At 42.9% G+C, this 23,324-nt stretch overlaps 1 protein-coding gene across 3 annotated transcripts in view; it reads right to left on the reverse strand.

Annotated features, from left to right (window-relative positions):
* Nucleotides 1-23,324, reverse strand: part of LOC137385126 (retinoic acid receptor beta-like) — a 258,678-nt gene that overhangs the window by 23,602 nt on the left and 211,752 nt on the right. For all 3 annotated transcript variants that reach the window (XM_068059951.1, XM_068059931.1, XM_068059941.1), the window contains one exon: nt 18,208-18,384. In XM_068059951.1, coding sequence (XP_067916052.1) covers nt 18,208-18,384 — 177 coding nt within the window. The remainder of the gene's footprint in view (nt 1-18,207; nt 18,385-23,324) is intronic.

Here is a 23,324-nt window from a genome sequence, read left to right on the forward strand (position 1 = left end):
GAGGTTAGTTTGCAAAATAAGATCAAATCACAGAATCATAGAATCTAATATTTCATCTCAAAGGTCTACAGCTGCGATGATAGAACAGATTTTGGATATTGGTCACTCCTTGGATAACATTTACAGGTATTTTCAATGTCTTTAAATATCATTAATATCAAACTATGACTGGAAAGAGAGATGATTTTCTCAATGTGCACTTCACCATAGAACCTCACCAACTGGGACTGCCAATTGAAAAATTGGCAAACACACTCCATCTATTAATTCTAAAGGTCAGAAAATTGTAGGAAGTATGCCCACGTCTTCCCAGTATTTGGTCCTGGCAGTTAAGGCTCCATGCTGGAAGCATTCATTCGTAAAATTAGTCCTGAAATATCAACCCAGGGAGAACAATTAGTGTTCTTTGGTCAGATATGATAATACCAACTGAGAAAGAGTGCATTTGTTTATATTAAATTTTAAATTTTTTGGGGTGGACAATTTTACACTCACTAATTTGAGAGCTGTCAGTGTTGGTAATATTTACAGTGCAACAGAATGCAATTTTCAAAGTGAGAAAAGTGAAAATTCTTTCATCTGTATAACTATTTGAATCAAATCCTGCCCAACAAACTTTCGGTAAAAATCAGCTTTGTGGTCTCATAAACAGCAAAATTCTGGCTTTGATCACTTGGCCGGAGGGGATAGAATTTATGGTACAAGCCAGCTAAAGTCTGGTGATTTTTTGCTTGTGGTGTGATGGTTCACCTCAAGCCTTCAATTTCTCTCACCATTATAATCTTTCTCACCTCTATTTTAATCATATGGACAGTACTAGGCTGAACTTCCCTGTGTTGGGCCGAAGGGCCTATTTCTGTGCTGTAAAACTCTATGACTGTAAACTATAGTACTTCTAAGTTCCAAATCTGCCATCCTTCTCCTTATTTCTCAATTATTTTCCACTCAAGACTAATCACACAACCTCTTCCTCTGTAGAACCCTTTACTCAGGCACGCCTTCTTGAATTGCCTCATTTCTTTCTACTCATCTTATTTTGTCTCTCTTTTTTGAAAGCTTGTAGGTGACTCTCACTATGTACTTAGTCCCATCACTTTGGTTTCTCAATTATAAAATGCCCTCATCTTATTTGGTAAAATTGACCATCTCACCATTGTTAGTAATGTTCTAATCAGCTCTACCATTGTGATTGCCAGTTTAATAGGGATCAAGTACCTCAATTTCTGTTTTATCATTGCCAAACTATGATTAATTGTGGCTATGTGCAGTTTGGGTCCAACCTACTTCTTGCAGTTAGTTACATTGCATTTTCTTGCAATTTAAAGCACTCAGGCTATAATACCCACAAGGTAGGGAAAGATTATTTAAGCTGTCCTTGATTGCTGAAGGCTATTTTCCTTGAAAACTTATTTACGATCACTATGCTACAGGCTGACTGGAAGTAAAACACTACTGTACAACATTCCAGTTCTTCAAATCACATGTTTAAAAGTAATTGAAAATCAGGAGGTAGGGAATAGACTGCCTTTGTAATAAAAATAAATAATGTTTTGTGATGACTTTTGTATACAATTACTAGAGATATGCACTCAGCAAGAGTCCATATAAAGTACAATTTTTGCAAAAATAAATCAATTCATGATTATTTTGAGTGTTTTATAATTACACTGGTAAATGAACAATTAACAAATAAGAATGCAAGCAGGGTATAGAGAACTAAATTAGTTCTTTAAAAGCAAATCGCCCTCATATTGCACAATAGAATAGATTTTTATGAATGAGCAAACATTTTTTTAAAATAATGATTTATTTGTACTATACTTGTTTGCATCTTGTATGCTGGTTTGCAGTTTGATGAGAGTAGATATGTTCATTGACACAAACTCCTGCTCCTCCTGGCCTCACAAAAATAAATTTAGCGTTATTTCAAAGGGCTTCTTCTACTGTTCCACCAGGTTTTACTGAAAGCACAGCAGACACTCTGCTCAGTAGGATGTTAAAATGCATTAGGGTTCTAAGTACATCACCAATTTGCATGAAGTCATGAAGCTTCTGCTTGATTCAGGGGTGTGCCTCGGCCACCCATGCCAACACATGAGGAAGTATAAGGCTGGATGGGAAACCAGGTGGTAAACCCACCACTATGATCTTAACTCCCCTACTGCCTTGTTTCTGTCTGGCAGGGGGAGTTAAAATCAGCCCGATAATATTTGAATAGATTAATTCATTTGAGCACAGAGTTGAAGCTTCCAGAGGCCTTTCACTCAGGACTGTGATAGCAGATTTGATAATCTAATCCCTGATACAGAGAGCTGGGGAAAGTCAGCGGTCACATCTTTGGCTTTCTACCTATCTGAGGCATGGGCAGTCTGTAGAAAATTTGGAATGGGGAGTTAGGGACACAACAAACCCATTCGTCCTAGGGTTAGACCCAACTAGTTTCAATGATGTAGGATGAATTTACCCCATTAACAGGTCTATTTTGTTAATTTTTATATTACAAGAAATGATAGAGATTAGATTGAATTTTTCTGGAAAGTGAATTTTGTTCATTATGATATAACATGTAAAATTAAGCAGCATGTTGGTTTACAATTGACCTCATCTCACTACAGTGTTTATCAATCTGCCATCTGGAATATAGGAGAAATGCATGTGAGGGAACATGTGAGTATTCAGTACACACAATAATGGATTTCATTGTTATGACGCCCAGGTCACGCTGTCATATGACTTGATAATGGGCTGTAAAAGCTAACTCCTGATTCTGATCCCAATAGAATATCTAATGCAGATATGAAATTTGCAACAATAGGATCAGTGAAATTACTCTATAATCCAATGACCATCTAACATTAAATGTGAGAGCTCTGAGCACTCCTTTCGAATACTCAGTAAATCTGTCTAGATGTGGAAGAAATTACATGGTTGATGACTGAGTTTTAAATTTGTTGGGAAATATGGTTCGGACTACAATGGGGTAGTTTATTATATCCTCCCTTAGTCACAATTAACCTGTTTTCACAATGAAGGCAAATAGTTACCTTGTTGAAAAGGTAATGAGGTGACATCAGTAACTGAAATATGTTTGGAACTATTGACACCCTACATTTATACGGCATTGATAAATCATTGATATTAATAGGCTTACCATTAATTCAGTGTTTAAGAGGGGAAGAAATCAATAAATAATCCCCATGACTTAAGTATCAGATAGCTGAGCTGTATAATCGTTTTTTAGTATTGTTTCTTCTCTCAGTGGTCTAACAAGTCTTCACATTAAGTGAACCTTGTCCCCTACAATCCAGAACCTGTTCCTTTTCTATAATGTGCCTTCACAGAGTTGCATTAGCCTTGAGCTACCGGTTACCAACTTTTAGGAGGAGAAATTCATTTGTGTAGGGCCTACTTAAGTAGATACCCCCGGGGCAGTCAACACCACAAGTCACTACCTGCGTAGCTCATGAGGGTTCCCTGATTGATATCGTTGAAGTATGCTGTGTGAGCCACGCGAGTAATGACCCACAGTGCTGTCTTCAGCCAGGGAATCAACGTAGGCTGTGTCGTGCCACTATTAGTGGCGCTATGCAAACTAAGTTTTCCCCCTCATTCTTAGTATTGGGTTAAGTGTAGGCTTGCATTGTGAGATCAAATTGTTTTTCAAATAGTGGTCATGCACTACAGCCCAAATGTTTAAAGATTAGATTTTAATTTTGAAATAAACATAAATATGAAGTACAATAATCAGCATATATTAAAAGTACAACATATATATAAACATAGAAGCTGAATTTCCATAGTGGTTTTCCTGATCTGTCATAACTTTGTCGGAAGATCTGCAGAAGCCCTGGTAAAATAGCAAAGATGCCATTTCTTAGACATCTTCTGGCAAAGTTATGGTGGACAATCAGGAAAATACCCTGTGGAAACGCATTAGAATGAGAACGTCTACAATGGGCCATTTGCCCTTTGTATGATCAGCTTCTGATTTAGTTCAAAGGTGTCTCTTAATAATTAACACATTCCTTACTAAGCCATCCTCTGTTGCTCATCAGGCAGTGAGAGCTCTTATTCCATTCAACTACAACTCTTAAAATAGCCACTGCACTGATTCACGCTCCCTGATTCCCCCACCAGAGGACATAGTTTCTCTCTAGCTACCCCATCAAACTCCTTTAGCAATTTAAACAACTCATTTACAAAGTATTGACAGCCACTTTCTGCAATCAGAGTCAAGCTACCTGGTTTAAATTTTAAACAAAGCTTGGCAGTTAACTGTCAGTCATTGTAAACTGGTGCATTCGCCATGGTAACACCTCTACCAATCAGTGTTCACTTGCCAACCAATCAGCACTCTCTTCTCATGCAGTATAAGTTTTTGTTTTCCCTTACATTGGTTATTCTTGTGATTGTCCTGATGAGTGCAAGATGAAAACATGTCTCTATTTTCAGCCATACACATTTTACTATGTTAAAGGTGCTACATAAATGCAAGTTGTTGTTGTTGGCCTTCTTCCGGGCCACCACTATTGCTCCCTGTAGCCATCAGCCAGGGGTGATTCTCCGTTCCCCCATGCAGGGCAATGCCATAGTCTTTTTCCAGCACCTGATCACTTGGCATCATTTAGATCAGACACTTCCATAACTCCTTACTATTATCAAAATTGTCAACAATGTGAAAAGATAATTAATTTTTACCTGTCATTCGTCCCTAAAGAATGGCCCTAGAATTGGGGCTCTTCTTTATTTATTCATTTCTCTCTCTCTCTTACATGCTCAATTTATCTCACTCGTGATATCTGCCTTTAAATTCTTTCATTTGTTGTCTTCTTGATTTCGTTTTATCTCTTCCTGTTAGTCTTTTTCACCTAGCAATAGGACCAACGTTTTCAATCTTAGTATGTGACAAGACTTTGGATGATGGGGAGAAGTTTGTCAGATGCGTGTCATAGGAATATAGGAACAGGAATAGGCAATTCAGCCCCTCAAGCCTGTTCTACCATTCAATTAGATCATGGCTGATTTGTGTCTTAACTCCATCTACCTGCCTTTGTTCTGTAACCATTAATACCCTTAACTAACAAAAATCTAGTATGTTTTGAAATTTTTAATTGGCTTAGCCTCAACAGCTTTTTGGGGAGAGTTCGGGATTTCCACCACTTTGTGTGAAGCATTTTTTCCTGACATCACCCCCGAACAGCTTAGCTCTAATTTTAAGGTTGTGCTCCCTTGTTTTGGACTTCCCCACCAGAGGAAATAGTTGCTCTCTATCTACCATATCAATTCCTTTAATCATCTTAAACATCTCAATTAGATCATCCCCTTAATCTTCTATACTCAAGTGATTACATACTTAGTCTATGTGAACTGTTTTTGTAATTTAACCCTTTTGACCCCATTATCATTTTGGTGACTCTGCCTTGTACTGCCTCAAAGGTCAATATACCCATCCTGAGGTGTGATGCACAGAACTGAATGCAAATGTGGTCAGCTTTATATATCTGTAATATCACTTCCACCCCTTTGTATTCCAGCTGATTATGCCAACATTTCCATTAGCCTTTTTAATTATCCCCAATCCTCTACTTTTTGCCAATGTGGCAAAACTGTAAAAACTGCTATCTAGTCATTATGATTTCTAATTAGTGTGACCTCCACATTAAACAGAGGCCTTTTCAAAAAAAACTATTTAAAAAATCTGGTTTCTGGTTTATATCTAAGATTCCCAATGTGAACCATGTATACTTCCAATGTTGAGAAATATGGCTGGTTAGTTATGCTTGAGTTTCTCTTTTCTGTCTTTTTTCTCACTTTAGGAACTTTCTCACGTTAACTTTGGCAGGACAATCTTCAGGAAATCCAGGGTGCCAGTGTTTATTTTTGGCACTTTTTATACTTCAGCAAATTGTTTTATTTTGCAATTTTAACATTGTTACTCTCAATGTGGAAGTAAAAATTGGTATTAAACCAGGGTCTGACATTCCATGGATCTCATTCTGTAGCAATTGTGTCTAAAATAGTGATCACAGCGTGAGCTAGCCCATGTGTGACATTCGATTCTTTCGCTCTTCCTTTGAAGGCAAGTGGTTATTTTGGAAAAAAAGACAGTTGACTGGGTAGTGCAGTTACTTTTGTGGGATTCTTCAGTTTATGTTAAGTTTGTGTAAGGAGTGATCATAAATTCAGTTTGTAGTCCACCCAGATAAAACTAGTACAGTTAAATAGCAATACACCTGTGTTCCGCTATTTCTGTATTTTTGATGATCTGCACAATGAAATTTCACAATTGAAGCTCCTAGTCAGGAAAGACTTGAGTCAGCTCCAGTCAGTACAAAAAATAATTTAAAAGGCTAATGGAATACTAGCCTTTATCTCAAGGGAGCTGGCATACAAAAGGTGGAAGTTATGCTTCAGTTGTTTAAAGTCCTGGTTAGAGCGCACATGAATACTGCATTCAGTTCCGGACACTGCACCTCAGTAAGGATATACTGGCCTTGAAGGGGGTCCATGGTGGGTTCACCAATAATACCAGAGCTAAACAGATTAAATTGTAAAGACAGGATGCTTAGATTAGGCTTGTATTCTCTTGAGTATAGAAGATTAAGGAGTAACCTAATTAATTGTTTAAGATGACTAAAGGATTTAATAGGGTAGGATGGAGAGAAACTATTTCTTCTGGTGGTGGAGTCCAGAACAAGGGGGTTTAAGCTTAAAATTAGAGCTAGACCATTCAGGGTGATGAGAGGAAGCTGAACTCTTCATACAAAGAGCAGTGGAAATCTAGAACTCTCTTCTCCAAAAAGCTGTTGAGGCTAGATCAATTGAAAATTTCATAATTGAGATTGATAGATTTTTGTTAGATAAAAAGGGTTATGGAACCAAGGTGGGTAAATAGAGTTGGCATAGATCAGGCATAATCTAGTTGTATGGCAAAACCAGCTTGAGGGGATATATGGCCTACCCCGATTCCTATGTTCTTTTTTACTATGCTTACAACAATAGATGATTCAGCAAACTATTCAGTTCATTTTAAACCTTAAAGGCTAAAAAGCCAGTTCCACGTATTGCTGACAGGGGCACTTATACCACTTGCTGATACAAACATGAAAAGTGCAAAACCACAGTGGCCTCACTGCCAACTTAAAACTACCAATTTCTCAGAAATTGTCAGCTCTATATTGCATGTTTGTTGCTGGTGTGCTGTGAAAGATTACATCAGACTAAGGAAATTGTTTGTTTGCTGTATCATACCTTCTGATGCCAATCTATACTTAAGTGTATAAAATATAGTGATGTGACCAAGGGTCCATACAGTATATCTGAGACAGCATAATTTGTTCCAATTTTAATTTGATTATCCCGCTTTTTTTATTCATTCTTGGGATGTGGGCATCGCTGGCTAGGCCAGCATTTATTGCCCATCCCTAATTGCCCTTGAGAAGTTGGTGGTGAGCTGCCTTCTTGAACTGCTGCAGTCCATGTGGGGTAGGTATACCCACAGTGCTGTTAGGAAGGGAGTTCCAGGATTTGTACAGAGCGACAGTGAAGGAACAGCGATATAGTTCCAAGTCAGGATGGTGTGTGACTTGGAGGGGAACTTGCAGGTGGTGGTGTTCCCATGCATTTGCTTCCCTTGTTCTTCCAGTTGGTAGAGGTCACGGGTTTGGAAGGTGCTGTCTAAGGAGCTTTGGTGCGTTGCTGCAGTGCGACTTGTAGATGGTACACACTGCTGCCACTGTGTATCGGTGGTGGAGGGAGTGAATGTTTGTAGATGGGTGCCAATCAAGTGGGCTGCTTTGTCCTGGATGGTGTTGAGCTTCTTGAGTGTTGTTGGAGATGCACCCATCCAGGCAAGTGGAGAGAATTCCATCACCCTCCTGACTTGTGCCTTGTAGATGGTGGACAGGCTTTGGGGAGTCAGGAGGTGAGTTACTCACTGCAGGCGAGTTTCTGGTCAATGGTAACCCCTAGGATGTTGATAGTGGGAGTTTCAGCGATCGTAATGCTGTGGAATGTCAAGGGACCAAATTAATTGCTCAATAATGGGTGGTTCCAAAATGATGCATAAAGCAGTAGGCACGGTGATCCTAAGTCTGCAGTTGCTGTGTTATTTGCTTTGCAGTGCTTTTTGTCATATTGCAGTTACTGTTTTTATTAGTGTGGAGATGGCTGTGGTTGTTTACTTTCGGGGAGTTGGATAGTTGATGGCTTGTTTGTTCAATGAAGTCACTACTGTTAACCTGCAGGGATTGCTTTGACAGTTTTTGGCCCCAGTTTGTTTTTAGTCAAGTGGCTGGAGAGATTGTTTCTGAAGTGCAAAAGTACTGCCTGATTCACTGAGGCCAAAATGCCACATTACAGAAATTTGCTGGACCAAGGGTTTGATAGGATAGAAACTACTATTAATCAAGTATGTAGAAGTAGGAGAGAATTAGTACATTAATTCCACTTGACAAACTACTGTCCAATGCTTTCTTTTTATGGTTGGTGATATATTGGGCAGAAGATATTCTCTGAAAATTAAAAATCCACCCACCGCAGTATTTTTCAGCTGACCTAGAACTATTATTTTCTGTTTGGAACCACAAAAAATTTAAAACTGTGCTCAGTTTGATCTTACAAATTTTCTGTCTCACCCACCCCTGGGGCAAGCTGAGAGAACAGGTAGACCAGCAGGTGGACTGGTTGGTACTCAAATTCCTCCTCACCAACTTAACTGTATCAAACATGTCTGCCTACAATAGCACTAGTGGAAGTGACCACTGTGTAGTTTTTGTGAAGATCAAGGGCTGGAATTTCGTAACGGAGGTGGGAAATAGGAGATAGGTCTGGTTTTAAGTCAGAAACCCACCTCCGGTGGGAAACTGATTCAGATTCAGATTTTCAAATGGGTAAGCCCTTAATTGGTATGGAGGCAGGTTTCCTGTCCACTTAAAGGCAGTGAGGCCGGGAATGGAAGTGGGTCAGATCAAGTGTGGGTCTCATGTTCAACACCCCATGGCAGCCACCATTGTGGATGCTGGTTGTCCTGAGGGAGAGATCTGCATTTTGTGCCAAAACCTTCCACTGCACATGAGGGGAGTGAAATGTCACAGGTGAGCGGGAGGCCTGGCAATAGGGGCAGGGAAGACACTCGCTTCAATGATGTTGACCTGGATCTAATCTTGGATGCCATAAGGAAGAGGTGGGAGGTCCTCTTCCCAGAGGGTGGCAGGAGGAGGCCACCATGTCATATAGCAGGGGTACCTCTGTTCAGTGTTATCCCCCTCCGCCCTCTCATCCTCCTCCTCTTTTACCTCCTTGTCCTCCTGCAATGAGCAGGGCCACACAGTCCTCAAGTCTCTTCACATCTCTCTGGAGGGCCATGCTTTGGAGAGCGCAACAGACCACCACAATGACATAGACCCTTGCAGCAGGGCAGGGTGGTGCAGGGCACCACCCGACTGGTCCAGGCACCAGAATTGCATCTTCAAAATCCTGATGGCCTGCTCAGTGGTTGGCCTGCTGAGCAGGTGGCATTGGTTGCATCACCTCTGTGCCTCTGTCTGGGACTCCCATAGAGGGGTCAGTAGCCATGTCTCCAAGGGATTCCCCTTGTCCCCTTGGATCTATCTATCCACACACTTTGGGGGGTTGGAGTGAAGATCTGAGGCAGCCTGGACTGGCGAAGGATGAAGGAGTCATGGCAGCTGCACACATGTGGAGGAAGCTCTTGTGGTCGCAGACCAGTTGAACTTTGAGGGAGTTAAACCCCTTCCTGCTGATGGATCTCACTGGCTGGTTGCTGTGTCCTTGATGGCCACATGGGCACAATTGATGATGCTCTGCACCTGGGGGAATCCAGCAATTGAGGCAAAACCTACTGCCCTCTGTCCCTGCGGAGGCCAATCTGTGTCAAAGTGGATGTCGTACCCCGCCTTCCTGAATATGGCATCCGTGAACTGCCTGATGATGATGAGATGCCAATTGTGAGATGCCACCTCAGTCCGCAACTGATCCCTGGAACTGGTCGCATAGAAATTCAGTACAATGGAGATCTTGACGACTGCCATTGGGACAGCTAAACTTCAGGTCATGGTGGATCAGAGCACAAATGTCCTCGACTAACTGGCTCTTTAGATTCCTACCACTCATCACTGAAAAAGTAAGTCTTACAGCTCAAGTAATGGCTATTCTGAGGCACTTTTGGAGCAGCTGAGCTTCATTTTGTACCTCTGCATTATGTTAATCAGCCCTTCCAATAGCCCTCATGGCCCCTCACCTAGTTCACATCTTCTAAACCCTGCCATGGTCCAGGCATGGCGTTCTCCCCGTGCCCTTCCTCAAAAAATCCCAAACTGTTGCTGACAAGCCTGTTAACGAACTCCACAATGAGCTCAACAGGCACTTAATTGGAGGTGTGTGAGGTTGCTGTTCCCTCCCTCCCGACATCCCTTTAAAAATGGCTTCACATTCTGGAGGTGGCAGGACCAGGTGCCGGTCTCCAAAAATACGATCTACAGGTCATGTGCACACCCGCTCCCATCCCCAGCAGTATTTAAAAATCCAGCCCAATATCTCTCTCCACTAGGAGGACATCCTCCATCGTGTAGTATGGTATTAAGTAGGAAGACCTAGCAGCCCCAAACTTAGCATCTGTGCTTCATCAGTACCATCAGAATTGTACACCACCACAGGTTTTAAATTCTGGCACAGCCCTCACTCTGTGATTACCATCAATATTAATTCAGTGTAGAAGGGCTCCCTGGAGTAGCACTGGGCATAACACAGAAAAAGTGTTATGAACACTGGATCTTGTAACATGATTATATTTTAAAAATAGTGATTTTTAAAAGTTCAAGATGGAGTCCGGAAGGTCAGGTCACATCCACTCTGTGAAACGGCAACAGAGAACACAGATCAAAGACATTCTTTTGAAAAACAGAGATTGCAGGGATAACACCTGAAGAACAATGAGTTTTGCCCTCCCAGTCTTTCAGGCCATAAAACAAGGAGTCAGTAATTCAGAAGATGCAGATGTACCAAGCAGCTGTTAACATCTGGGAACAATGGAAAGCCCAAGTGGCTCTGTGAAACCAGACTTCTGAACTCTACATATTGGAACAGTACAATAAGTTATTGACTTTTGAGTCCAGATAAATTTAACAGGCTGTCAGAAGGGAACCCAATGGTTGCAGCCTCACAGCAGGCTGTAAGAAAGGAAGACAACCAGCGGTCACAGCTCGAGAGAGAGAGAGAGAGAGAGCGAGACGGGCACCTGCTCTTGGAAGCCAGATACAGTAAAAGGCTGCGAAGACTTGAACCTGTTTTGAAAGTAGAAGCTTGCAGATCACCGGGAATCGCCTTATTCACAGACGTCCAGGTCAGAAGTGCTCGGAGAAGTGAGCAAAGAGGACACAGATTTTTGAAAAGGTCTGGGAGATCCAACCCATTGAGACTCGGAAGAGTTTGGGACTTTTAATTGCAAAGCATTTCGCCATCAAAAAGGGCTGTGTGACATATAAGTGTGTGAGGTTTTTAAATATTTTAATAAGTAAATACTTTCTTTGTAATTTGGGGTATCAGCTACTTACAGAGTGATTTTCAGTTAATTGGGGATTTCTTTTATTTTAGTTGTTTTAATAAAAGTCTTAAAATGTGAAATCTTGTTGTGTAATTCTTTAAAATGGTCTAGGGGTTCATATCTTGTATTTTTCATGTTAACAATCTCACTGAGGTCGTAACAATAGATACCAACCTAATGAAGCTATTATGCAGAGCAACCTGCATATTAAACACGATAAAGCAACAGACTACAGTCCGAGCTAAGTATTCACACAAACAACGTATCATAGGAAAGTCTGTTGCTGCGACACATCCAGTCCAGAATGGTGGTGGGCAAGCGAACAATGAAAGAGGCTTCAAGAACATCCCCATCCTCAACCATGGTGGAGCTCAGCACAAGTACAAGAGACAAGGATGAAGTATTTGCAAGTGCCAGATGTGTTGAGTGGATGATTCTTCTTGACTTTTTCCTGTCTTCCCCACTATCATAGATACTAGTGTCCAACTAATTAGGTTCATCCATGTGACATAGGAAGTAGCTGAATGCACTTGACACAGCAAAAAATTATGAGCCCTGACAATATCCTGGCTATAGTATTGAAGACCTATATACCAGAACTAGCTGCTCTCCTAACCAAGCTGTTGCAGTACAACTATGACACTGGCAAGACAATGTTGATAATTTCTCAGGTATGTGCTATCCAAAAAATAAACAGGATAAAACTAATTTGGATTATTGCCCTGTCAGTCTCCTCTCAATCACCAGTAAACTGATGGAAGGAGTCAGCAATAGTGCTATCAAGCAACATCTACTAACAAATTACCTGCTCACTGATGCTCAGTTTGAGTTCTGCCAGAAACACTCAGCTCCAGACATGGACATAAGAGCAAAAGTTTAGAGGAGAGTTTCAAGTATCTGCCCACAGCATACAACCCAAGTTTTGCACCAAGGATTCCTAAAGAGAAAAACTTCCAGTGGATTGGAGTCATATCTGATGCAGTTTGTCAAAGGCCAATCATCACATCCCTAGGACATCGCTGTAGGGGTCCTCATCGAAGTGTCCTCTGCCCAACCATCTTCAGCTGCTTTATCAATAACTTTCCCTCCATCATAAGGTCAGTAGTGGGGCTTCGCTGATAATTGGAGTGATAATTGGTGTTCAGTTCCATTCACAACTCTTCTAATAATGAAACAGCTGATGCCATCTTCCAGCACAACCTGGATAATGTTCAAGTTTGAGCTGACAAGTGGTCGGTAACATTCATGCATACCACTTAAGTGCCAGGTAATGACCATTTCAAACAAGAGAAAGCCCAGCCATTTTCCTCTGACCTTCAACAGCATCATGATTATGGAATCTCTCACCAAAAACACTCTTGGGCGGAGGGGGTGGGGGGTCATCAGTGACCAGCAATTGAACTGGAAGAGGCATATCAACGCCGGCTACAAAAACAGGGTTTACCTCCTGACCCATCAAATCTTCTCCACCATCTGCAAGGCTTAATTCAGGAGTGTGAATGGAATACTCACCACTCACCTGGATGGCTGTAGCTGCAACAACATTCAAAAAGCTCAACATTATCCAGAAGAGAGCAATGTGCTTCCAATATACATCACTGGCATAAGGTACCTGCAGTATGCATGATCTACAGGATTCACTGCAGGAAATCACCAAGATTACTTTAACAGCTCCTATCTCCTCTACAACCTCCATCACAAGAAGATCAAGAACAGCAATGTCAGGAGAACCAGTGTTATTTATCTCCAAGATCCCCTCCAAGTCACACATCATCCTTGAGCATACATCACTTTTCCATCATTGCCGCTAATTCAATCTACTGAAATTCACTACCTAACACCATTGAGAGAGCAGCACCATCACAAGGATTGCAACAATTCAAGGAGAAGGCCCACCACCAAGGATGGGCAATAAACGTGGCCTTGTTACTGCTACCCACATGCCTGAGAACAAATATTAAACAAAATCTTCTATTCTTCACTCGCCATCTTGCATCTTGATTAACACAAACTTCATCAAAACAAACAAATAAAATTAAAACTTCCACAGTATAAGGGTTTGATCAAGATAAGAGATATACTGAAAAGTGAAGCCTGAAGCTGATCTAACTCTGATTATAATCAAGGCATTAAAAGCCCTGTTTGGGAATGATAGGTATTTAATGGTGTGAAAGGTGGGCCTACAAAGGCATCTGAAAGGAATTCTCTGACACAATCTTATCACTAGTTTCACTGAATTTCCCTTCAAGCGATACTGGGAGGCACTGGAGGCTGAAGGTCGTTGATGAAACACTACGAATTAGCCTGTCATGTTGAAATCAGCAAAGTAGTACAAAGAACAAAGAACAGTAGAGCACAGGAACAGGCCATTCGGCCCTCCAAGCCTGCGCCGATCTTGATGCCTGCCTAAACTAAAACCTTCTGCACTTCCGGGGACCGTATCCCTCTATTCCCATCCTATTCATGTATTTGTCAAGATGCCTCTTAAACATTGCTATCGTACCTGCTTCCACCACCTCCCCCGGCAGCAAGTTCCAGGCACTCACCACCCTCTGTGTAAAGAACTTGCCTCGCACATCCCCTCTAAACTTTGCCCCTCGCACCTTAAGCCTATGTCCCCTAGTAACTGACTCTTCCACCCTGGGAAAAAGCTTCTGACTATCCATTCTGTCCATGCCGCTCATAACTTTGTAAACCTCAATCATGTCACCCCTCCACCTCCGTCGTTCCAATGAAAACAATCCGAGTTTTTCCAACCTCTCCTCATCGCTAATGCCCTCCAGACCAGGCAACGTCCTGGTAAACCTCTTCTGTACCCTCTCCAAAGCCTCTACGTCTTTCTGGTAGTGTGGCGACCAGAATTCCACGCAATATCCTAAGTGTGGCCTAACAAGTTCTGTACAGCTGCAGCATGACTTGCCAATTTTTATACTCTATGCCCCGACCGATGAAGGCAAGCATGCCGTATGCCTTCTTGACTACCTTATCCACCTGCGTTGCCACTTTCAGTGACCTGTGGACCTGTACGCCCAGATCTCTCTGCCTGTCAATACTCCTAAGGGTTCTGCCATTTACTGTATACTGTATAGTAGTTCCTCTAATTAAAGGACAGCCAGTTTGAGACAAAGATTTTGGGCTGGATTTTAGTTTCGGGGTCTAATCCTGACGCCGGGTTGAATTCCAGGTGGAGAATCAGGAACTGCCAGCGGTGAGCCCTTGAAAGCGATTTTCGAGAAGGTGGCCTCCAGGAGCCCCGTCCAATTTAGGGCCAACTGGAGGCCGTCCAGCATTGGTAGATCAGCAGCCCCACTGTCAGAAGTGGAGCTGCCGATGTAGTTAGGAGAAAGAGAGGGCGCCTCAAAATGGAGGCATCCTCTGTAGACTTTTTAAAAAGGTAAAATAAAAGGTGGCCATAGCTGTCAGACTGTTATTGTGGAGGAGAATCCCTCCACGGGACGGCATGCAGCTGCCGCTGTGGTCATCTCGTGATCGCAGCCACGAAAGGTGCAGGGGATTAAAAATGGTAGATTGATAGTCTGCCGCCAGGAGGCCGCCTCCATTTCTCGGCTGGGATTTCAACAGGCGCCTGACTGCAGACTGGAAAATTCCAGTCAGGTTCTGCACAGTGGTCTTAATAGGCCCTTTAAGGGACAAGATTGGCTCCCCACCACTTGCTGGGGGTGGGGTAGCTGTTATCACCCCCAATCAGCCTCTTCGAAAATGGCCCCAAGGCGGAAACATGCCAGCAAACCAGCATGCTGACTAGCAGCGGGAAAGTGTGGGCCCGCCTATCTCCGTAGTCTTTCCAAAATCCGGCCCTTTAAATTAATTTATTAAAATAGCTTGCAGAAGGAGATTAGATGGTATCGTAGATTTTCATTTCCAAGATATAACTTGAATTCAAATTGATACTAGAATCAAAAAGATTCCCCCCTCAATTATAAGGTTCCTATCTAAAATGAGTACGGCAGTTTTAATTTAGTTTTCAGTGGGTGCAGATCAACAGCAAAACGTTGATTATAATGTGGCCCAAATTTGTAACATTGTTCATCGTAAGTATGAGTTTGTGGGAATTGGTGCAGTGTGAAGTTGCCCTTCGGAGACTGGGATTGTGATATATTGTTGGGTGAAAGGAGAGGACATCAAATGAATGCTATAATTGTCCTGGAAGTGTTTGATTCTGACACAGGATGTAAAATTGGAACAGCTTGATAACACAAAAGATTCACCAGAAGCATAAAATGTCTTACTGAATAAAAGTAAAAACTCTAATTTATTTTTCTGGAGATCACTTGGAAGATAAAGCCACTATGGGACATTATTCGGGAAGGAGAGAAATTGGATTGCGTGTGAAATGTGCAACTACAACAGTGAAAGGGTGGTGGAAGTAGATTCAATAGTAGCTTTCAAAAGGGAACTTGAAGGGAAAGAATTTGCAGAGCTATGGGGAAAGTGCAACTGAGTGAGACTAATTGGATAGCTCTTTCAAAGAGCCAGTGCAGGAACAATAAACCAAAAGATCTCCTTCTATGCTATATCATTCTGTGATTCTATGAACGCATGCCTGAAGAGATCAACCTGAGGATCCTCCAAAATTAGTCCTCGAGCTTCACTACCATGAAACTGGTGAGCAGTGGGCAGCAATCAGGCCCGCAGCTAGATAGGCCAGCTCGGACACCAACAGCAGTCCTCACGTAGGTCCCGGGTGGGGTGCAGAGGGCACTGGGTGGTGCCAAGTGCTATCATTGGTCCACAGTACTGGTTTGGAGCCAGGAAGAACACTCGAGATCCTCCTGGCTACACATTCCAGTAAGTATAAACAAAAGTTTACTTATCTTGTGTTCAGTGGCCTTTAGGTTGCTACAGCCTGAAAACTAATCGGAGCTTGTGCAAGAGCACTTGTCCTTGGGGTGCAGGACACACTCCCTCAAAACTGGACCTTTTTACCCCCAAAGTGTTCTTGCTGCTGACAGAAACATTGTCCATTTCCGTGCATTGCTAGGGCAGGTCGGACTTTCTCAACCCTTGATTTTCTCTCTTGGGTCTGCTCAAAAGAGCTGATTTTTAAAGTATTGCGTTCAGCAGGGCTTGCAATAAAAGCTGCTCACTAGCATGGTATTAGTTAACTCAAATGTGAGCAAGTGCTGTGAAAGATCCAGCTTTCCCTTGTTACACTGTGCAGCAGATTCCCTAACCCCACCTCTTTTTTTGCATAAACCAACTCTTTTTAATTTTGGATTTTACTGCCCTGGGTCTCCAGTCCTAAAACCCAGCAGGAGCCCTGGGCAACGCCCCACTGAACATTCCATTTGATTAACACATCAGCACAGTGATTTGAATCACTTCCTTTACTCAAGAATGAAACTGTGAGTCAGTGCTAGAATCGATACCAAACGCAAGCTTACCATGCAGCAATGTGCATGCTAAACGAAGATGCTCTGCAGACTATTAAACTGATGTTTTAGAATATATGCCAAGTTAGCAGAAATCTGTGAAAATTTTTTAAGAAATTTGATGGATGTTGTGTCCCTATTCTTGGCAATAAGAACTCTACAAATATACATTTATCATTTAAAATCGCAATAAAATGAGGCAGTAATGTAAACATTTAGGACTCATAAAGCATGAAAGCTTTGAGAAGGCATTGAATAGTTTCATGTTCTGTCAATTCATTGTCTGCAGCTCCGATAAAGAGATGCGATTTAATTGCTGCAAGCCCAGATAACTGGCAAAAAGGGGCACAGGGTGTTATCAGTGGAGGCGACAGCACCAGAAAATTATATAGAAATTATAATATGCAAACAAGCTGTTCAGCCCAGCCAGTTCATGTTGGTAAAACAAAAGCAAAATACTGCAGACGAACTCAATGAAAGTGAAAATTCGACAGTTTCTATAAACTGCAACTGCTCTGCAACACCAATTTTATATGTGGTGGCAAGTTGAAAAATCAGCCCATGGTCCCTGCTTCAATCATTAATTGGAATAAGTGAGAGATAACCAACATTCTATTCTCAGCCCATTTGTTCAGATAGGACCATTTTGAGAGACACGGCACTTGTTTAGTTCAGCTTACTGATGCAGCATGGCACTAAGCACATTTTCAGATAGTGAAAAGGATCGATTTCAATTGGATCTTTCAAAAAATGGCTCCCAGTCAGAAGTGTAAAGTTGCAAAATAATCCTTTAAATGAACAACTAATTTAACCTAAAATGAAAGTTAATCCTTAAAGTCTTGACACATACTTGAGAATTACTCCTTAACCTGGGGAAACAGCTTCAGAAAACTGCAACACCATTATTCCTCTTAATTTTTTTGCTCTTAACCACAGCAAGACAATAAGTGTGTGACTGCTAATAGGTGGTTATTCTTTTCCAGCTGAGAAGCCCGTATGCCAAGAAGTTCTGAAATCCATTGAGCAAGGGGCAGTTAATGAGGTGAATCTTGGGAGCTCCTGAGTGAACTTAACTGTCTCAACGTTAGAGTCAGTGGCAGGGCTACTGAACTCACTCCATATATCAATGTCTAAGCTCACACAGTGTTCTCAGCTGGTTCTCACAAGACAGGGAGGCGCAAAATCCTAAGGTCAATGACAGGCAATATTGTGCTGACACGGAATAAATCTTTTTAATGAATGTGTACCTACCAAGATGTCCAGGCAGGCAGCTTTGAGCAGGGTGATTTGATCTGCAATGGTCAAGCTCGTGAAGCCGGGCAGTCGTTTAGCAAATTCCACTATTTTGATAATGCACTTTGTGGCAAGTTCACTGAATTTGTCCCACAAACCCAGGTCAAGCCGTACCCGGTGATCAGCACTGGAATTCTGTAATCAACAAGATGAATGAATGTATAATCACTGTCAATGAAAATACAGTAACAAAGCATGTGACAGATATAGTACACTGCAGCAAACTGAATGATTCAATCCCCATGAAAACCAGCATTTTAAGCTACTACAAACTAGTTATTTTATAAGTTGCATCACTCACGTTATATAATCTGATTACGATTTAATTTTTCTTTGCCCATTTTGAGTTGATTTAAATAGAGCTCGACTCTATTACCTCTAATACTTTAAAAGAAACAAATACTCCAGACTGTTAGATCCGAGTTTTTAATAAAACACTACTGGTAAGTAATTTGCAAAGTTCCCCATCAGTTTAATTCCATGGAGGTAATTTTCCAAGTGTGCACTGATGGCAGGGAACCTCAATTGTGGGCTGAGTGTATTGAAATATCTATGGGAGGGCTGCCTCAGGTTGTCATTATTCACCACTGGCAGGCATGATTTCCTGCTTTGAGCGCGTACTTGGAAAATTATCCCTGTGAAATGTAACATGAATAAACGTAAGCTATTACACACTGGATGAAAAAAAGTGGGATATAAGTTTACAGTGAATTGGAACTGATTTTGCACCGAGAGACTCAGAAAAGGCCCTTAAGAGTAACAGTCGACACATCACTTTCACTGCCTATCAGGAAATTGTGAGTTCGCTTCCCACAATTTTCAGTCTATTTTCCAATATGTGATCCAAATGGGCAAAGCTCCAAGCCTGAAGTATGCATTTGGAAAGTCAGCCCGAAGGGACAGAATAATTACAAAAAAATAGAATGATAGGTTATTTAGGCATAAGGCTGCTGAAGTTGTATTAAGGCTTTGTACTGGTCAGTCCACAATTACAATACCATGTTCAGTTTTGCTTACTGTAAAGCCCTATATGCATTAGAAAAGATCAACGTGAGTAATGACTAGCACAATGGAAATGAGTTATGAGGAAGGACTAGAGAATCTTAATGGGCACATTTCCATGGGGCCGGCACTGCAGATACCACAGAGTAACAAAGTCATTGTGGAAGTGCAGGAGAACTCACCAGAAATTAAGCTTTCCAGTCTTGAAAGAAAGTAGGTAAGAGGAAACGTTATAACTACATAAGGGCTGCAAAATTTGGCCACTTAGTGCCTGGATTTTAGATGCCACGGGTGCTGTTTTGCCTCCAAATGACGTCCATGGCGTCGCACACAATTCTGGTGCAAGGTGCAGCAGACGCCATTTTAGTGAGGGTATTAGCATGTGCGCGAGAATCATCCGCCGGATGTATGTAGAGTAGGCAGATTGTGATGTCAATCAGTGTGCAACGCTGATTTGACACCAGCACTGCCATTTTGGAGCTCAACATTCCAGCTAATGCCTTCTCTTAACCTTGCAAAGTTAAACAGACGTTCAGCAGGAGGAAGGACCTCCGTCAGTGCAACTTAAAGTGATCATCTACTACATTCAGGCTAGTTGCTGATTGATTTTTTACTATTTTTATGTTTTACTGTTTTCTACTGGCTGTTGATACGATTATAGAAATTTTTGGTAGTTTCCAGAGTTGTTTAAAGTTGCTAAATTCTACAGGAAGAGGTGTGGCATGTGTTGAAGGACATTGTCTTGACTTAAAGGATTCTGCAGAAACCACTTGCTCCCAGACATTTCCCTTGCACTACAGGACGACAGCAAGAATAAGCATAGGTGACACAGTGTAAAACAAGCTGCTGGAGGTTGCGGTGGGGGGGAGATGGGAGGTAGATGGGCTCTCAGCAGGAGACCATATCCTCCCAGAGTATTCAGGGAGCAATTCTCCTACCCGAACCCCAGTGAGAAACATTTCTGTTTCACAAAGGACGTCTTCACTGAAATCTGCCACTTGCTGCAGTCACAATTTCAACCTCAGAGCAGGGCGAGGACAGCATTTCCAGTGGCTGTGAAGGTGACTTTGACCTTCAACTTTTATGCATCAGGAACAGACAATATTTGCAACATCTTCCAGTTTGCTGTTGATGTTGTGTAAGAGAGGTCACAGAGAGCTGAATATGTTTCATTCTCTTGCCAGAGAGAAGCAGGCGGAGCAGGCACGCAGCTTTGTGAAGATTTCAGACTTCCCTGTGTTGCAGGGTGCCATTGACTGCATGCACATTGCTCTTCAGGCACCGCATGTCATCTCTGAGGTGTACTGCAACTGAAAGGGATTCCACTCCCCCAATATCCACTTGGTGTGTGACCATAACCAGCGTATCACACAGGTCAATGCTCGGTATCCTAGCAACAGTCATGATGCCTTCATTCTGTGGGAATTCACTGTACATCTGCATTTGAACCACTAGCACAAACTGGAGGGTGGCTTCTGGGTGACAAGGGCTATACTTTTACAATATGGATCATGCCTAAGGTATGCAACCCACGCATATGTGGGCAGCATGCATTTGATAAAAGCCACGCTGCCTTACGAAATTTGAGAGGACTATTGGGGTGCTTAAACAATGCTTCTACTGCCAGGACCACACTAGAGGAGCCGTCCAATACTCGGCAGAGCACGTGCCAAAATTCCTGGTGGTCTGCTGCATGTTGCAAAACCTTGTCATCATGAGGGCACAACCTTACTATATGGCAAGCAGCTGAGGAAAAGGACGCAGAAGGGACGAGGGACCCAACATATCACCTTTCTGGCCAGGCTGTCCGTGATTGGCTCATCTGAGTGGGATACCAGTGAATGCAACCCCAATTCCCCAACTGTCCTACATCTTACCTTCCCTGTTACTGACCATCACAGCATCCTTTGGTCACATTGCTAAAGTAAACGCCATCACAAAAATAAACATTCCAAATCAAATTTATAAAGCAAACCATTCTCAATTGTATAGAAAAGTCAACTAATCACCCTTGTGCACTCCCTTAGTGTTTGTCCTCCATGTGCCTTTGCTGTCCTAGTGCTTCTACACAGTGCTACCCCAGTGGCTGCAGCATGGCTGGTGGAAGGCTTCAACTTTCACTGAGGGAGACTACAAATGGCCTTGCAAGACGACCTCAGGCATACATACGTACAAATTAGGAACAGGAGTAAGGCCATTCGGCCCCTCAAGCCTTGTGTGACATTTGATAAGATCATGGCTGATCTGATTGTGCCTCAACTCTACTTTCCTGTCTACCCCCTATACGCTTTGACTCCCTTGTCAATCAAGAATCTACCTAGAAGGCCCAGCTGCAGATTGCACCATCTCGGCATGGGTGGCAGCAGTCTGAGCTGGCTGGCTGACAGGCAACAGCAAGGGCTGTGGTGGAGTGGCAGTGGTGGGAGGACAAATGCTGTCATCCTGAGAGAGGACAGCAGGCTTGTGAGTCACTGGCACTCGGAGTATGGTACCTCAGGAGTCCTAGTAATGCGTTGGAGGACAGATTGCTGGACTGCTGTGATACCCTGCAAGCCCCTTTGAACACCGTAATCTGCAGCCATGATGGCAGCCGTCTAAGCTTCCTTGGCGGCAAGCTGACCTTGCATGACTTTAGTCTGAACTTTCACTGCAGCACTCAGGTGGCTTCTGCTTGTGTTGCAATGGAAGCTGAGATATCAGCTATCAGATGCTGCATCACGGTGAGGTCTGCATGTGCTGGTCACCACTTCCATGCTGGAAAGTATGGGCTCCAAGCTCTGTGCAAAGCCCGGTGCCAAGTTGGCGGCGGACTTCTCCATGCTCCTTGACATTGACCACAGGCTTTCTGGTAGGCTTTCCAATGCACCAAACATTTCATTGTGCATATCCAACAGCCTCCTTCTGGAGGCGACCCCATCAGAGTCCTCATCTGAATCTTCTGCAGCAGAACTTTACCCTTCTGCAAGCTGGCATCTGTGCTGCACTTGCCCTGGCTGTGTGAAGACCCTGGCTCTAAGCTATCCTCTAAAGCATGCACAGTGTCAGTATCTGAGCCGCTGGCTGCGAGTAATGATGTTTATTGTTCATCGCTGACTTCCTACTCTTCCACCTCTTGTCCTTCTGCTACTGCCTGGCCAGGTTGTAGTTCTTGGGTGTCTGAAGGAAAAAGACACAAGAATAGGGTTGTGGTGAGGAGATGAAGTGGAAGCAAGAGGTGCACACTTACACCATTGGCAGCTTGTAAATCAGAAGAGATTGTGGGAGGAGGAGGAAGTGGGACGTGAGAAGGAGGATTAGTTATCAGGATGGTTTCAATGTTTTAAGCCCTGCTGCTTGTCACAGCCTCAGCAATGGCCACATCGATGATAGCGAGCACCTCTCCTCCATGGAGATCAGGACACGTAGCCATGACTGACCCCATCATTTTAGTGCTGCTGCTTGCAGTTGTGCGCCACCTTGTCCTGCAAGAGAGAGGGAAATGTGTCAATGAGTGTGGTGCAACGTGTTTGAGTGATGTGACTGTCATGGTTGAATGGCTGACAGTGTGTGCAAGCTGTGAGATGTGGGTGTGAGGCTTCCTGCAGTGCTAAGTATGTGAGGGTGAGGTGAAGCATATGTATGCTAGATATGAGCCATGGTTTATAGAGACTGAGGACAAGTGAGTGATGGAACTCTGGTGCATTGAACAGTGTGTGAGGCTGGTGGTCCAGTTGGTGGGATATGGCCTTGCCCAATCATGTGAGGTTATTTACTTTTTGCCGCACTGCATCCACATCCTCGAAGTGCGCCTCCTGGCTTTCACCACCAAGGCTATCTGGTCCCACTGCCTTCACAAAATTTGTCTGGAAGACCTCCTGCCCCACCCCCTCATGGATAAATGGTCCTCTCATCCTTTACACCTCCTGCACCAAGGCCTCCAGTGCGGCGTTGGAAAATTGTGGAGCCCGCTCTCTGCCATTCTTCAGTGCTCCCCACATCAAAATCACTTTCAGAACGACTTTCAGCACCTGGTCCAGCCACAATGCACCTCCCCTTTCAGAGGTGCAGCCTGGCTTGAATGATTGCAGACTATC

Source organism: Heterodontus francisci, chromosome 2 (genome assembly GCF_036365525.1).
Source record: "Heterodontus francisci isolate sHetFra1 chromosome 2, sHetFra1.hap1, whole genome shotgun sequence".
Classification (NCBI taxonomy): domain Eukaryota; kingdom Metazoa; phylum Chordata; class Chondrichthyes; order Heterodontiformes; family Heterodontidae; genus Heterodontus; species Heterodontus francisci.